Below are 17,647 nucleotides of genomic sequence, written 5' to 3' on the forward strand. Positions count from 1 at the left end.
GGCTAGCCAGGAGACCTGCCTGAGGTCCGGGCCTCCGCCTGCAGCCTTGCCTTTACTGCTTCACTGTCCTTCTCAGAGACAACACGACACTTTCAGTGCCCGTTTCTATTACTTTTAAGCATCTGAGGGCTTAACTGTGTGTGTAGTAGAAATACTCTCTTAAACTAATGATCTGTGTACAGATACCTGCTAGACCTCGAAGTCAATTTTGTAATTCCACGAAGTACATTTGTAGGCTTCTCTCAGATACCGCACATTGGAGAAGAGACCCGACCACCAAGCCAAAGACACTTTGTCTGTTTTCGTTGTGAACAGTGGACAGGATACAGAGTGCTTCCTGATGCCTCCTGACTGTGCAAAGAGTAGCAGGATGATAAATAATGGGAGACTTCCGAGATGTTGATTCAAAGCATAAGCAGTGGGAGGATGATCCCTAGCTCCTGAAGAGGGAAGGAAACGTGAATGGCAGGAAGAAAGTCTGGTCCTTCGTACCCTTTGGCCTAGTTAAAATATGTGCCTTTTTGGTGTGTTTCGTTCATCACTACAAGGTAAAAAGGAAACATTACAATTCAGGTCTTTAAAAAGTTCATTTATTGAAATCCATATGTGTAACAGCATTACAAATGAGCATATCTAAAAACATAATCACTTCAAGCCATTTCTGGAAACATCCTGCAGGAGGGCTCCTTGTCTGGCACCAGAGCTGAGCTGCAGCCCACCCGGCTCGCAGGTGTCTCCAGGCAGTGGACAGGGCGCGGACCCAGCAGCCCGCTGCCCTCCAAGGCTCTGGCCGCTGGCAAGGTCGTGGTGCGTTGTGGCATCTCACGAACAAATCAAATGAATGTAAATATCTCTTTGTAAACCATTTCTTTCACTCTGTTTCGTCCAGGTCAGCAATCAGATTGTCGCATGCTGGGTAACTGGAAAAAAAAAAAAATGAAAATAAAAAGTGAATTTAAATAGATCCTGTTCTTCCCTGTGATTTGTCTTCTGCTGGTTGAGAGGTACCCCTTCTATGTTTACAGAGAAAAACAACTCTTGCTAAAAATGCAGAGAGTGTATGTAAGCAGACACAGGAAAAGCTTGCGCTCCCCCCAACCATGGATCAAAGGCCTTGTCAGATAGAAGGGTGAAGTGAAATATTTTGTTTAAAGGCTTTAAATCTAAAAACCACCTGGACTCCAGACGTGTGTCTGCCTCTTGAGGAAGGGCAGTCCAGTGACAGGGCAAGGCTGGCGAGCCACCACTTCCCTGTCCTGGGAAGGAGACCTCGATCCATGCCAGGGTGTGTTTATGGATTACAGCTGCTGAAGCTAGAACAAAAACAGGATGTAGGCCGTGTGTCTCTCAGAAATTCCTAGTGAAATCAAAACGAGCTAAAACCTCCCAAATTTTTAGAGTCACTTTATTATAACATCTATAAAGGCTTTTTTTTTTTCACATGGAAACAACCTCCTGCATGCTGGAAGAGGGAATTTTGTGTATCTGGCCTCTTCATTTTAAACAGGAATAAATCTGGGGCGCCTGGGGGGCTCTCAGGAGCCGAACCATTTACCTTCGACTGGTCACCATCTCAGGTCTTGGGATTGAGCCCCACATCAGGCTCTCTGCTCAGGGGGGGTCGCTTCTCCCTCTCTGCCCCTCTCCCGGCTTGTGCTCACTATCTCTCTCAAATAAATAAATTCTTTTAAAAAATAAAAATAGAAAAATAAACCAGAATAAATGTTTCAAGACTAGGTGGTGAAAACTGGGTTGAAGGAGTGACAGATCAGTGGAGTTGAGAATACCATTGTCTGCCCTGGCCCACGTGGCTGCTCAGGTTAGCTTAAGCCACGGCCAGAAGTGGTGCCAGAAACCACTGCAAACAGCTGCACTCCACACAAGGCCCCTACTGTCTACCTACCCTGTACCACATGGGAAGATGAATAAGGCACAGTCCTTGCCCTCCAGCAGCGGGAGGTCCTAAGATGGTGCGCAGTCCCCTCTGGCTGGCTGGCAACCATCTTCCAGAAAGATGCATGGGCCTTTGCACACACCCCAATGCAGATTTCCTGAGCTAGAACTGGCAGGGGGGCCGGGGCCTCCTGGGAACCCAGGCTAAGCCACGATTACTTGAGGATTTCCAACACGGGACAGTGAGGGAGAGATCAGAATTCACGCAAGAGAAATAGGGAATCCAGTCTGTTGCCTCTTTTGAGAAATGCAAAAAGGTAATGTTGACATCCCGGGCAGGCTTCTCCCGCTTCTCCCTGGTGCCGGGATCTGTGAGGAGGAGGCCACCAGAGGTCAGGCGCGCCGCCACCGCGCCGAGCGGGACAACCAGCGGATGCGCGTGCGGAGTCCGCGGAGACGCAGAAACGGGTCAGGCAAGAGCAGGATGTGACCGGACCCCAGGCAGAAGCCCCCCCCACCCGGGCCGCGCACAGAGCGGAGGTGAGGTCCAAAGAGGCGTCCCACAGACTGCACCCCGAGCGTGAGGGCGGGCCTCGGCGGGGTGCGTGCGGCCTGTCCGCTGGGGGCCCGGCCGCTGCCGCCTCCCCGGGCCGGGCGTGCAGGTGCGAGCCCCGCAGCCCCAGCCTGCGCCCCCCGCCCGCCTGCCCCTCGGCTTGGGCCGATGCCGGGCCGTCCTGCGGCCGCGGAGACGTCGGGGCCCGGTCCCTCCCCGCCACGCCGCGCCGCGGCTGGGTGTCTCGTGTCGCCGGAGCTTCGGGACGAGCTTGCCCGGGCCCGGGGCGGCGGCTCGTCCGAGAGGCCCCCCACGCCAGAAGGGCGCCCTCCTAGCGCCCGCCGCTCGACCCCTAACAGCCTTCTCTCCACAAACCCTCACTTCTGTGTTTCTTCCTGGGGTTTGACTTGAATTCGGAGTTGAAAAACGGAGTCTCCGGGTGCTGCGAACTGCTCCCCAGGTGACCCACTGTGGGGGCCGCAGAGCCTTCTCTGCCCCCCCACCCCCCGCGGCTCCTCTCTGCGGACCCCCACGCACTGGTCCCCCCAGAGCCGGGACCCCCACCACCTTGCTCATCTGCACATTTCCTGTCTCTGTGTGGCCAGGTCCAAAAATGGCCCTGCTCCTGTGCCTCTGGCCAGAAAGCCTCTATTTCTAACCAGAGACCAGAGTCCCGCCCCCACCTCTGCTGGGGCTTCTGAAGCTTGTCCCGAGGGAGCCGAGCCGGGGAAGCCACCAGAACCGACTGTCGGGGAGCCAGAGCTGGCTGCTCCGAAAGACACACAGGTGGACGCCCCGGGGTACTAACACCACGTTGTCAAGAAGTTCACCTCCCTGCCATTCACTTTCCAGTTCTGCTCACCTCACCTCTAGGCCTCATTTGTCCTGCCTGTTGGGAAAGAACGTCAAATGACTGATGCAATGGCCCCTTGACGCCCATGATCTCCGCGCCAACAGGGCTGGCCTCATGGTCACCTGTGCTGGAGGCAGGGTCATGCGGGGGTCCCTCTTGAGGGAGGCTGGCTCTAGTTTTAAGGGTTTGTTTTTTTTGTGTTTCTGTTGTTGTTTTGGGGTTTTGTTTTAGTTTTAAGGGTTTTTCTTTGGGTTTGGGGTTCAATTTTGACCAGGACCTGAGTGATAGGAAAGCTACACAATTTGCCAAGAGTGGTACAGAGCAGAGATCTGAACCCCGGCAGTGCGACCTCCAAATCCTGGCTCTTTCATGCGAAAGAGCACACAAGCCACCAAGGGTGATCTGGAAGGCCAGAGCCCGAAGGGCAGCTGCATACACGGGCCTCATGGACTGAGTGGTCACCGACTGGCTCTGGAGGAAGCTCTCCTCACCAGTCCTCTGCAGACTTCGCGGAATGTGGCCTGTAGGGGGGACCGAGACGTGACAGATGCCGCAAGGCACACGGCGGGTGCCCCTGAGTCAGCAGAGGCCTGCCTTGCGCCCAGGGGAGTGACCCACACGCTCGCTGACCTTCCTGGAATCCAGCTGTTGGCACACCCAGTCCTTTCTCCCCTCGGGCTGCCCGGCCCCGCCTCTGACGACCACAGGTCTGCACGGGCAGAGGTCAGGGCCCCGGGTGCCCTAGACCACGGGGACCATGGGCCTGGCTCCCTGCCTCTGGGCTCCCCAAGAGGGAAGGGGCCATAGAAGCCAGAGAAGGGAAAGGTAGAGGCAGGAAAGCCTTGCAGAACGAAGGCAGGCCAATGATTCCTCGGCTTTCTGGAAAACAGAAGCTGCGGCTGGACCGGGGACCCTCAGCCCCGCGGGAGGCGGGAGGCCTGTGCACCCAGGGCCCGGGTCGGAGTGCCAGGGCGCCGCTCCTCCCCAGAGCTCTGCAGACACAAGAGTCCTACACCTCGTGCCATGCGGCTGTGTAGTCTTCCAGCTTTCTGGAATCCCTCGAGTCCTGCGAACTTTCTCTGCACATGGGCAGGTGTCTGCGTTTTATAGGGACCATGTTTCCATGGTAAATAGATTTTTTAAGAATTCCCAAAGGACAGACAGTGTCACCAACAGCAGAGAGAGGAGCCTCTGGCTGCCTCATGTTTGAAAGCGTTAAGAATAAAGACAACACTGACATTTGGGGTTGTAATGTGACGGAATCACAGTCTTTTAAAGGCAAGAACCACTTCTCTACACTCCATGCAATATTCAGTGTTTTGTTCACTTGTCTAATTGGATTAAAATATTTAGCTCCCTTTAAAATCTTGATTGTGAATTTATATTGCAAAATGTAATGTCTGACTCAGGAAGCAATAAGTGCAGCAAGTATGTATCTGAAGCAACAGAAAATCCCATTTATTTTTCTTCCATGAGTCTCATTCTGAAATTATTCACTCTTGGACAAAGTGAACTGTTAACGGGAGAGCAAGTGTGGCTTCAATAGAGCCGTATGTGCTTTTCAATATTAATTACACACAGGGCCTTCCATGAAGAGGAAAAAAAAAAAAGTTAAACTATGCTATTTGAGTTGCTCAGGGAAGTTAGTCTGAGGGTCATGAGACCCTTATGTTAGAAACACAGCACCAGGGGTCTCGTGTCACTCTTTAAAAACATTCAGGCAGCAGGGAGTTAATGACATTTTAGCTGCATATGTTCAAGTGTATTTAAAAAAATATGCAAGTCACTTTGGTTGACAGTGTCTTGTACACAGTTTTGAAAGAATCAGGGCAAACTTTAACAGAGTCAGTTTTTATTTGAAAAATATTTTCTGGGAATGTATCAGTGTTTATTTTTGAGACTGACAATTCGGGTGAAAATCAGGATAAAAACAAAAAAACAACAATTTGGTTGAAATCAAATTGTTTGTTTTCATCTATTTAGAATTCTTTCCAAAAAATCTTGGTTCAGGAGGAGGCTTTCTAATTTATTTTATTCAGTGTATTTGCTGTTCTATTCAAGCACCATCTGTCCTGCAGGTAGCTAACTTTGTGGAAGCGCCCACGGGAGCCGGGCGAGGCCCCCAGGGCACAGGAAGGACCCCTGCAAACCTGTGTACACCTCCAGGGCCCACCCTGGAGGAGCTGCTGGCGCCCTCTCCTCAGCAGGACCCCTGCCTGGTGGCCCTCACGTGAGTTGGCATTTCTGAAGCTTCAGGTCACAAATGGGTCCTGACTTCCCTGCTCCTCTGTGCCCATTTCTTGTGCTCATTTGGGCTCTCTTGCACGGGCCCTTCAGAGTAATGAGATAATGTCCATGATTTTGAATATAATCACATATGGCTGCTGGATCCACGCAGGAGTTTGAATCAAATTAGAAAGTCCATTCACTGCCAAGAATGCTCAAAAGTCACAGGGCCAACTGATTCATCACTGATAAGTCAGCCTCTGGAGCTGCTTCCTGCCTGTAGAAATGTTTCCTCCACAGGGAGGAAAGGGAGCCCCTCCCCAGACGGAGCACTGACCACAGAGCCCCAGGCCTGTGGAGAAGGCGGCTATCACCAAATGCCAATCTGCTGAACCCCAAGTCATTGCCCAGTGAGTAGCAGTACACAGGCAAAGTCTCAGCTGTATAAAGCCATCCTCGAAATGGCCAATTTCTGTTCCTTCCCATCTCTCAGATGCTTTTCTCCCCAAGAAAAGGCTGATTTCCTAAGCAGCTGGCACCTCCCTTCCTGGCCAGATGTTAGAGCCCCAGGGTGCTGGGTCGTTCAGAACAGCGCCCCTGCTGCCGGCTGCCAGGCCCTGCCTGCATTCCCCTGTCGCCTCGGACACCAGCCCCATGCCACCATGGCCAGAGTCTCTCTGTCCCCCCAAGAAGAGGTGACAGGGCAAGTGCCCAGCCCCGCCTGTGACAGAGCTGCCTGCTGTGCCTGGGGACAGCCTGGGGGGCTGTGTTTGCAGTCAGCCTGGGTGGGTGTCTTCAGGCTCTTCTGTTTCTCCACAGTGACCAGCAGAGCCATTAGAGGACGTTTTAAAAGCCATTTTCTGGAAGTCACCTGTCTGCAGCATGAGGCAGGAGAGTGACAAGGCCAGTTTCCAGTCACACAAATAATAAGTCAGATAAGAAGCCCTGATGAGTGGTGGGCACCCTGCACCATGCACCTGACTGGCCCCCTGCACGAGAGCAATGTGAGGCCAAGCCGGGAATCCTCATGGTTAAAAATGTCACTGTGGCCCAGTTACAACGATGACCATCTCCCTCTGCCAGACATGCTGTTGTGTGCCTTTCAGAATTTAAGCAGAAACCATTTAGAATAATAAGCCTTCTGAATAGACATAGCTGCTTCCTGTCAGAGACCACAAGCCAACCCGAGGCCTGTCATCTGCTCCAGGGCCCAGGGCTCAGGACACAGGAGCAAACCAGAGGCATGGGACTCAGCCGCAGAGCAGCTGCCCAGGCCAGGAAATCTCCACTTTCTGTTGGGTGGTGGGTGGGCAGAGAGACATATAGTTTGACATACACAATTAAGTCATTATGCCTAATCCACCCAGGCTGAGAAAACGGAAGCCATCCCTAGGCAGAGATGAACCAGTGTCCCTCCAGGAAAACAGGGAGCACAGTTGATCACTTGGGAGCTTGCAGCAGGCAGTGTCCTCTGATATCCCTGCTGAGGGCGCACAGTGGCCTTGTTCACTTCAGGGGCTGGAAGCTAAAGTCACAGTTTCAGGGTATTCCATGGCCAAAGCAGGTGTAACACCACACTTGGGTAGAAAGAGCAGGGCTGCGGTTTAGATATTCAGCAGAGAACTTGCAAAACTGGATCCCTGCCTCTCCTTTGAACAGTAGTATTTGCTACTGAAAGCCAACAGTCCCTCTATGAAATTTCTTTTGTCGTGTTCATATTAAAATAACTCCAAATGTACTATTTGAATCTGAAAGATCCCTTTAGAGATGAGCCAGATGGGCTGATATCAGATAACTCAGGATGGTCAAATCATCTCTGTTGCTTCAGGCAAGAGAAGAAAGACCTGCTCATTTTTCTAAGGATTTTTTGAGGTTTGGGGTTTTTTTTTTTTAATGCATTTTATGAAAATTTCGCAATCCATTTGGCAATTATCAAGTTTTTAAAGCCCTGGAAGAGGTTTCTAAGCATTGATGGTCCATGTTAAGATCTGAGTGATTGTAAGGTAGGCAGATGGGGAGTTAAAAGGGAAACCCTACATGATAATGATCTGGTCCAGAATGGACAGGAAACTGCCATGTGCTCGGAGCCCGTACAGAAGACTACCCATAAGTCATTCTGAAGTGGTTCTTGGCTCCTAAAGCCAAAGGATTTGCTCACGCTATGAGCCTCTGTCTCTCCACCACGTGTGACAGGAGCCCAGTCACCTGCCTAGAGAGCCGGTGGCCCCCAATCCTTGGCGGGCACCACCAGGGCCTCCTGTAGGACCTGCCCAGGCATTTAGAGTGTGGCCGCGTCGGCCCCACAGGGGCCGTGGGAGGGGCCTGAGGGCGTTGGAGAAGAGCAGGGGAGCAGTGGGCACAGTGCTGCTGGCCCCAGAGGCCTCTGCCTTCTCGCGCTTCTGCTGGGCCTCCTCAGGTCTTGGGCGGGGAGAGGCAAGGGAAAGCCCTGACATTTCCTGGGCCTACCGTGTACAAGTGATTCTGCGCAGCACCTGAGGGCTATACTCATGACAATTCCAGTATCCCTTGGGGTTAGACTTCAGTTGACTTATTCTGAGCCTCACAACAGCGGAACAGTCTGGAATCATGCTCCACTCTTTCTGCCTCCAAATATTTCAGAGGTTCTCAAACCTCCATGTCCCTCAGAATTATCCAACCAGCTTGTTAAAATGCAGATTCCTGGCCTGTGTGAACACAGGCCCCGGAATCCGTGTTCCTCAAAATTGCCCATTTACAAGCCTGCCGGACGACTGTGCTGCGTGGCATGAGTATCACCAGGGCGCAGAGTATAGGTGGGTCCCCAACCCCAGGCCTTAATTCAGGACTGGCTCTGGGAGCATCCTCTTACTATACGTGGAAAAATGAGTAGTATATGGCGGGGGATTTGGTTCACTGAATATGAAAATTCACTCAGAGGACAGCAGCTCCCCAGTATCCGTTTGGCACATTTGAAAGAATGAGAGACAGTTTCCCATCCTTTTCATTTCGAGAGGCATTTTTCCCATTAATCATTCCAAGCACTCGCTGTGTGGCATCCCCAGGTGCTCACAAGGCATCTGGGTGCCATCCTAATCCAAAGCGGAGACCATGGCCAGGCCCTGGACCATCCCATTATCCTGACAACTGCTTGATGGGGCACAAAGTACAGCTTCTCTGACAGGAAGAGAAGTAACTTTGGGGAAAGAAGTCTCATTGCACACTCCAGACTCCCCTAGATATTCTCTTTCCTCCATTACCCCTTCTGGCAGCCCCAGATAGAACCTCAATGGTGAAGGCCTGGGCTGTTGCATCAGACTTAGGTGCCACTGGTAGTGTCCTTACTTGCTAGCTGTACAGGCTGTTTGTGCCTCAGTTTCCCTACCTGCAAAGTGGAGACAATAATCTATCTTGCAGGCTCGTTCAAGGGTAACAAGAGTCCGTGCAGTGCTGCCAGACCTTCCACAAGCACTCGGAAGTTCAGCTCAGTTATCCCACAGCTGACTTCAGACAAGACCTCTGCATTCCACTCACAGTGGCTCCCCCAACTGGCAGCACCTCTTTCCTCAACCAATTCAAACCATACACATCCCAAGTGGCAGTTCTGAGTCTGCCTCCTGCAGAAAGCCTGCTCACCACTACAGCCCTCCGCATCTTTCCACTGGCTGTGCCACAAGGGAACCGTGCCCACACACAGCTCAGCACTTAGCGTGGCCTGTTCGATCATGGGTTGTTCTTGCACACAAACTTTAGCTCCCTAAAGACAGCAGGCTGGTGGCCCATGCAACCCATGTCCCCCACAGTGCCCAGCACTATCTTCAGGATCCCCCTGCCGGCTTACTAGCTGAGCCACGTGATCACTTGGGGGTTTCACCTGCGAAGATACAGCTCTGAAAAAAGGAACAAGAATAAGACCCATATGCAGACCCCTGCTGGGTTCCCTGGTAGGTGAGCTGGCCCTGAAGATCCCCACCCCTGCATTAGGTTTACACAGTACCTGGGATCTCAGACGCCCCACCTCTTCTGACAGACTCTGTCTCTCCAGCAGAAGCTGGTTCTGCTTGTTGAGAAGCTGTACCAGCTGCTGGGCCGTGGCCTGGCTGTGCTTGTCCAGCTGCTTTAGCCTGCAGAGAAATCCACCACAGAGTTAGGGATGGATCCCGACACATGGGGGCAACAAGCTTTAGAGAGCAAGGGAGACAATGGCCAACCTAAGGCCTTCAATGTGCTCCACTGCTGTCTGTGTCTGCGGGCAGCTCTGGACAGTGAGCCAGGAGCCCTAAATCCACGTGACCCTGAGATGTGAGGCTCCGGCTGGCCGGAGGCTCTTGGAATGCAGCATTGATGACACCGAATGGAATTGCATCAGACGTGAAAGGGAATCAGGAGCTCTCTCCATGACTTGTCAAATAGGAAACACACAGATAAGTTGGATAAGAAGACAACTGAAACCTTAAGCTCACAGAGGTGGAGGACTAGGGGCCTCAATGGCTCCATTGTTCAGCTGGAAACGTCTCTGGCAGGCTGGAGCAGACAGCCCGCCCTGGCTGGGGAAGTGGGCGAGGGATAGCAGAAACACTGAACTAAGGGGTTTCCATTATTAATCACTCAGTCAATCATGAGCTCCGGCATCGCTGACCAGATGTCTTTAAAGATCCTAAATTTGTCATTCTGCTGATGGGCCCTCCTCTCCAGACTTGCTAATTCGCTCAAACTATTATCCTCATTTGTCCACAGACGGCTTCCTACAGCACACTCACCCCTGGAAATGTAGGCTTTGGATTAAATTTAGAGTTGCACAACTACCCAGAACTGTTCTGGAAAGAAGTTGAATGTGTCAGGCACCCTTCCTCACTGACCAAAGGCACCGTTGGTAAAATTAACTTGTATTTTCTTGTTTTTTTTTTTTTTTTAAGATTTTATTTATTTGAGAGAGTGAGCAAGAGGGAGAGAGAGAGAGAGCATGAGTGGGCGGTAGGGCGCGCAGAGGGAGAGGCCGACTCCCGGCTGAGTAGGGAGCCCAATAGGGGGCTGGATCCCAGGACCCTGAGATCATGACCTGAGCCAAGGGCACACACTTCACCACTGAGCCACCCAGGCATCCCTATTTTCACAAAGAAAGGATTTTAAAAGCTGAGATGTATTTCAAACTCCAGGCTACCCATGCAACACTCACTGGGCCCAAGGCCCCGACGGGACGCCCAGACGCTGGGCCGTCGGCGGTGCAGCACTCCCGGCACAACCAAGCACCGCCAAGGCAGAGACTGGGCCTGGGGTGGGCGCGCTCCTCTCCCCACATAATAGGGAGCCGGCACCTGCGGGCAGGCCAAACTGCATTCTGGGAAACCTGATGATGTTCTAGTATCGACTCCCGCCCGCCCAGATTCTCGTGCTACCTGCAACCCTGTCCATTTCCGAGACGGCATCCACCCCGGGCCCTGCCCGCCCTTCCCAACTTGGGAAGGATCTTTGTTCAAGCTGCCCCTGAAGGCACACGTGCCGCAGCTGGGGTCCCCACCCAGGTCTCCTCCTCCTCACGCACCGCGGGCTCCCGCTTTTCAAGCACGCCGGGCCTCCTGCTACCTCCGACAGCGGCAAGTGCGAGGAGCGGGAGACCCCGAGCGCACGGCAGGTGCCCAGGCAGCAGGGCACGCGCTCACACCGGCCGCCCCGCCCCCTGGCCCTGGCCCCGCCCACCGGCCCTGGCCCCGCCCCCTGGCCTCCTGCCTCCTGCTGGGTTTGGAGAAAGAGCAAGGGCATGACTTAGTTCTTCCACTTGTGTGTGTGGCCGGCCAGGGCCAGGGTCAGGGGCCCCGGATCACAGTGGGACAGAACCGAACACAAGGAGCCACCACCCGAGTTCGAGCGCTCCCTCCTTCGGCACCGTAATGCTTCCTTGCCCCTGGCGCCCTGCTTCTGATCTCGGTGAAGCCAGGGCACTGCAGCTTTGGGAAGCCTCCTCTGTCCCCACCACCACCCATCACACTGTCACATGGGGACAGTTTTTCCTGAGAGCAGTCTCAAAACCACCCCACGGGTGTCAGACCGAATACTTTTCCTGCACCACCTCCTGGACAGAGCACAGCAGGGAGGGGAAAGGACATCCCAGGGCGGCAGAGAAGCCCAGCCAGTGGGCTTGGAGGGCATGGGGCAGGGGCATCTGCCCGGGCTGACCCTCGGACAGATGCAGGCAGCCACCACTCATCTGAGTGGGTACTGTGCTGTCAGCATTGGATCGGGTCCTCTAGAAGATGCAGAGTTGAGAAGAGCCTTTTTCCTTGAGAAGCAGACAACCTAACACTTGGATATTTGAATCAGACTGGCCAAAATCATCATCATTAGCAGTGGAGCTGTCTAAATCCTTGGGTGGCTTTCCCTCTCCAATCAAGTCCTCGGTGTGGAGATGGCCACAGGCTAAGAGCTCTAGCCAGGTAGTAGCCCATTGGCTTCACGCTTGCTGGAAACAAATGCAACAGAAACATGTGATAAATAGATGACCCCATTAAGGCTTAAAGGTAACAAGGTGCCAGGAGTGGCCTTTCTCCATGTGGTCCCTTGCCCTGTGCTTTGATCAAATGGGATCACAGTCCTATGGACTGATGGCTTCAGTATGTGTTTCTGGGCTCCTGGAAAGAGGTGGATGCCTGGTCCAGAGCTATGGGCTGAGCCAAAACCTGCTCTCTCAGCACAAAACGTCCACATGGGCTTACAGCCAGAAATGGAGCCAGTTCCTGCCTAGACCCTCCTCCCTTGGAGCCCCTAAAACCTAGATGAGGCTCTCTTGGCGATGTTCTGCAAACCGAAGGCTTCAGATCCCTGTGGTGATTACCAGAGTGCACCCAGGCCCCACCCGGACTGGCTGAATCAAGTCCCTGGGTGTCATCCAGCAGAGCACCACCCGGGCATAAGGAGTAAGGACCTCAGGAGAGCCCTGCCTCCCCTGCCACCCCTAGCTTCACAGCCAGAACTAACCTGAACACTCTAGGCAGTCTATCTTGGGGAGCTTTTCTTCCTTTACAAGACATGCTCCCTCCTTGTTTGTCACTGTCTATTATGTCGCTCCACGTGCAGCAACAAAGTCAATCACAAACTCAGAAAAGGTAAAAGCAACAAACCCAAAGCCACATTTGTTAAAAGACAGAAACAAAGAAAGAAACCCAGATTTTAGATAAAAGGGACTTGGTTAAGGAAATTGATTTCAACAGCCGCTCTCTTGAGGCCTTTTATTTATATTGGGAAGACATTTTTCTTTTCTTTTTTTTAATTAACAAGCTATTTTTTGGAACAGCCTTCCCCAAACACTGCAAACCCTACACATGCTCTGTTCTTGGATGTTTCATTACTGTCGGTTAGAAGAGATATCTTGGGGTGTCCTATGACACTAATGTCATCCTTCATTTTCCATGCTGCTTTTTGCTCTCATTTTTGTCCTTCTAAATTTGCGTGCTCAGCCAACCACAGCTGCAACTACCACCACTGCGAGGAGCTAATATTTACTGAGCCCTGTGCTGAGTCCTCTGTATAGGTTATCTAATTAAAAGGTGGGTGCTAGCATCCCATTTTATAGATGAGAAGCTGAGAGGTTCAATGAACTTGGACAAAGTCATCCAAGAAGCTGCCCAGCCCAGAGGCACATGGCAACAGTGCACAGGTGTTCTTAACTATTGTTAATAGATGGTTTATTCATTTAGTTAATTCAGCCAACCAAACGGTTAACCCTTGATGAGCACCTCTCCTTCATGGGTCAAGTACTATACGGTAGATACTTGGAATACATCAGGAATTACAACTGGTCCCTGCCTTTGGTGGTGGGGGGCGTGAGGGGGACTTCCAGCCAATTAGGGAGAAAACAGCTGGAAAAGGAAATGGTAGGACCCTGAAACTGGACCATGTAAAAGCAGGAAAGCCAGGGGGCACAGGGCAGGTGCGGGGTTCAGGAGGCTGGCACCTACCAAGGAAACAGACCACATCTCCGGAGCGCTGTGTGCCAGGCACTGCACTAAGTGCAGACAACCACCCCACAAGGCAGGAACTAGTCTTACTCTCACTTTGAGGACCAGGGAAGCCCAGGCACAGACAGGGTAAATGGCTGATTGGGGCCACTGAACTGGCAAGTCAGGATGTGAAAGAGGAATCGGTGTTGTCTGGAAGGGGCGGGGCAGGGGTTCCCCACAGGAGAAGGGGTGCTGCAAAGGCAATGCTGTCTGCTAACTGAAACCTGGGCGGTCCGGCTAGACAGAGTCAGCAGGCTGCTCACAGAGGTGATGCGGGCCCCAGCTGAGCTTCGTAGCCAAACTAACAGATGTGGATCTTGCCCTCCAGGGCAACGGTGGTGCCCTTCACCAGGAAGGAGAAGATGGGAGAAGGGACAGGCCTGGGATAGAAGTTCTGGGGTTAGGGGGAAGAACTGAGCAGTTTTGTGGCCTGGTGCCTAGGACAGGTCTGGCTGGACGTCTGGTTGTGCCAGCTAAACCTGTTGAGAGGTGAGGCCATTGAATGCAAAGCAAGATTCACCCAGGAAAGCTTGGAAGAGCTTTTCAAGCCTGTTAATAATACAGGTATTGTTGGGGGCACCTAGGTAGCTTAGTCAGTTAAGCATCCAACTCTTGGTTTAGGCTCCTCATGATTTCATAGTCTTGTGATGGAGCTCTGAGTCAGACTCCGTGCTCAGAGGCAGTCAGTTTATCCCTCTTCTTCTGCTCCTCCCAGTGCTTGTTTTTGAAATATTTATCTCTCTCAAATAAATAAATAAATATCAAAAATGTATGTTCCCCCCAAAATATATGTTCCCTATAAGCTATTGGCTATGCATGTCTGCCACAGTGAGAGGCAACAGGGTCAGGACAGGGCCTCGGGGATCAGCCACATTTACAGGCTAGTAGGGGACAGGGAGCCACGGAGACAGCCGCCCAGAAGGAAAGAGGAAATCCAGGAGAAAAGAACCTGGAGCTCAAGGGAAGAAAAGATTTCCAGAAGGAAGAGGGGGCCTTTGTGTGAGATGCTACTTGGTGGTGGAACATGCTGTGGACATACCTGGCCAAAGTGGCCTGCCCTTCCAGCAGGATGGTCGTGGAAGCCTGATGGTAGGATGTTAGAGGGGAGACCATTCTGGAGAGGGGCTTGGCTGAGCGCAGGGAAGCAAGAGGGGGGTAGAAGATGGAAGAGGCTTGAGAGGGTGGGCAGGAGGCCCGCAGGAGAGAAGAGAATTCCTCAAGGCAAAGGGTGCCAGGCTTCCCAAGGCAGGAGGGAACCTGCAGCAGAGCCCAGGACCTTCCTCCCAGACGCAGGGGGGAATGCCGGCAGGGTGAGTGAGGGGAAGCCCCCATTCAGCAGCCTTCCTATTCTGTCCCAGTTACAGGGCACAGGTATTGGTTGAGAAAGGCAGCGAGGCGACAGGGTGGTGGCCAGGGAGCTGCTATGAAGGATGTGGGCACTGGCCAAGGGCAGGGATATCAGGGCCAAGCCACTGGAGAGCCTTCTCATGTGCATGAGGGCACCCTGACTCATCCTTTGGACGATCTGTCTCGGCCCTGCAAGGACCCCTGCTCTCCAGCCGCCCAGACGCCCCTCTGCTCTCCCACATATGTTCTTGGCACTGGACAGTCCCTCGGCCTGGAGTGGGACCCCCTCCTATCTTCAAGGTTCAGCTGTCAGTGTGTCATTCTGAGAGCTAATTTCTTGTTCTGTCTGGGTCCCTTGTTTGAGCCGTTTCTTCCTCATGGCACGAAGGAATTAAAGGAGAGTGGGGCTGCCCTCCCCAGGTGCACTTTGGAGTCTCTCTGGGCACCAGCCCCCCACCCCACCCCCCCCCACCCCCGCGAGAAGGAGCCCCTGACAGCCTGCAAAGCACATGGCAGGAGAGAGAGGTGGAATCCTCAGATTTCAGAGCTCAATCCCTAACCTGGACCTTCTTCCCCAAGGCCTACATGCACCCCATCTCTGGAACAGGTAGCTACCCTGTCCCTTCCAGATGCCTCCAGGACAGACTTGGCATCTGCACTGTGCTGTCACAGTACCCAGTGAAGCTATCGCCAGGCCAGGCTGGCCAGGGGCAGGAGGCCAGTCCTCTCCATGAGGTAGCTGGTGCTCCTCTGCCCTTGAGGGTGCTGAGGGCTCACCCAGTTGGTGAGGAAGGGCCCCTCTAGGCCCCTCTCTACCCCAGGCTGGGCTGACCATCCTGACTGCAGGTGCAGAGCCCATTTCCTTACAGACCTGTGGGTGTACAACCACCACCACTCAGTAGAAGTGGGGCCTGTAGGGGAGAAGAGCAGCCATGCCCAGGCTGGGGCAGAGGGGTCAGTAGGGCTGGCCTGTGCAAAGGCTCCCTGGGGATTACAGGCGGGGTGGGGGAAGTAATGGTTACCATGGGAATTAGCACCTGGGTTTTCAAAACCCAGGATGCAGATCAGATGTGAAGGGGCTGGTGTGTGCACTGGACCTGGACACAGCTCTATTGATCCAACAGTGATCCTCCCTGCCACACCCCGCAGGCATGATCAGAACCAACATTTTTTTTTTTAAATATGCAAGACTTCAGGATAAGATGGAGCAAGTGGCGCAATACAAAACAACTTTATAGAGCTGAGTGGGCTGGGTAAAATATCTTATGCAAAACAGAAGCGGTACAAGCTGCCAGCTCTGGTCCTATGCTTCAGACACTCATTTGCTATGAATACTGTGAAAGCAAGTGAATACATATATTTAAATTTTTTTATGTTGTATGTGATACATACAAAATATATGCAGTGTATAAATAAGTGATGAGGTATAATAATCAAATGAACACTTGTGAAGCTGGTATCAGCACCCGGGGCAACCCTCCATGTCCTCATCCCCAAGCCCGCCTCCTTCTTCCTCCAGAGGTGGCCAATATCCCCATAAATATACATTTTTTAAATGAGAGGCTTTAGTTTCACTCAGTAATTTCACCCAGGAGCTTCCTACCAGTTTACTTTGGGGTTTGTTTTTTCTTTCTGTTTTTGTATTGTTTTGGTTTCGGTTTTGGTGGTGGTCAAATGTCCTTTATCAGAGAATGTTTTCAGACCGGAGCCCCTCTGTTTGGTTACTCTGGTTATAGAAAAGATTTGCCCTGCCCTTCTTAGATAAGTGTTCTCAAATGCTCAGACCAAAAATTCACTGGGACAGGGGGCCTCCTCAAGGAAATGAAGAGCATTTTTCAACCAACATACGGACTTAGAAGGTACAAATATTTGGCTGTAAAATATACACTTACTTCTCTGTTATTCCCGGTGAGTAATAAGCATTTTACATTCATTAACCAATTTAATCCTCCTAACAATACCAAAGGGTAGGTATTACTATCATGTTCATCATTTCTTGCTTGAGAAAAGCCAGGCACAGAACTTAGTCACTTGCCCACACTCAACTAGCTAGAATGACCAAGCCACAAATGGCTTCTCACTCTGTGTCTCTCTGTTGTGGGTGGGACCATCTCCAATGGCCTGGATCTGAGTCCTCCATGCTACTTCCTCCCTCGCCCTTCCAGTCCACACGGCTCAGACTCCTGGCTCTGAAGACTGGGCCCTGACCTCTCCCCAGCTTTCTGCAGTCCATCATCCCAACCATCCCACCGTGTTCCCATCTACTTACTATAATCGTGGCCACTCCCACTGAACTCACTCAGGTTCCCTAAGGACAGAAATGGGGTCTCATTCAGCTCTCCATCTCCAGCACTTAGTGAGGTGCCTGCCATTTAGACTGTGCTGGATAAATGTGTCAGGATGAACAAACTACCTACCAATGGATAATATTTACACCAAAGAGAAGACCTGTGATTTCATCTATGGTATCAGGATGCTTTCATATGTAATAACTTTGAAAAAAACATAACATATACATTAAATCATTTGTAGTATGCTACTGAAATTCACCCCTAACTTAAGAGGATCCTAGAACAGATGAGTGTCTGCTGCATGTGCATGCAGAGACACGAGTTCAAAATCTCACCATGAACTACCTATTCTGCTTGGGCAAGAGGCTTGATCTCAGTCTTAGGCAACCTCACATTCTTCATTTCTACAACTGAGAAGGGAATACCTCCATACCTCCCAAATCAGCTACACTGGGGTGGGGCCCAGCAGTACATGTTTTTATAGGCCCTCTGGGTGATTCCTGTGCATTCTCAA

At 52.1% G+C, this 17,647-nt stretch overlaps 1 protein-coding gene across 13 annotated transcripts in view; it reads right to left on the bottom strand.

Moving 5' to 3' along the window:
• Positions 1-574: 574 nt before the first annotated feature.
• The window catches only part of SDCCAG8 (SHH signaling and ciliogenesis regulator SDCCAG8), a 235,448-nt gene continuing 218,375 nt past the window's right edge, over positions 575-17,647 (bottom strand). For 10 of the 13 annotated variants that reach the window (XM_072830371.1, XM_072830364.1, XM_072830367.1 and 7 more), the window contains 2 exons: positions 9,499-9,625; positions 575-920 (listed from right to left, as the gene is read on the bottom strand). In XM_072830371.1, coding sequence (XP_072686472.1) covers positions 891-920; positions 9,499-9,625 — 157 coding nt within the window. In that variant the 3' untranslated portion in view covers positions 575-890. Of the gene's footprint in view, positions 921-1,174; positions 1,314-9,498; positions 9,626-17,647 lie in introns of those variants that run through there. The other 3 variants (XR_012032860.1, XM_072830365.1, XR_012032861.1) reach the window with 3 other exon arrangements.

This window comes from Canis lupus, chromosome 6 (genome assembly GCF_048164855.1).
Source record: "Canis lupus baileyi chromosome 6, mCanLup2.hap1, whole genome shotgun sequence".
NCBI classification, from domain to species: domain Eukaryota; kingdom Metazoa; phylum Chordata; class Mammalia; order Carnivora; family Canidae; genus Canis; species Canis lupus.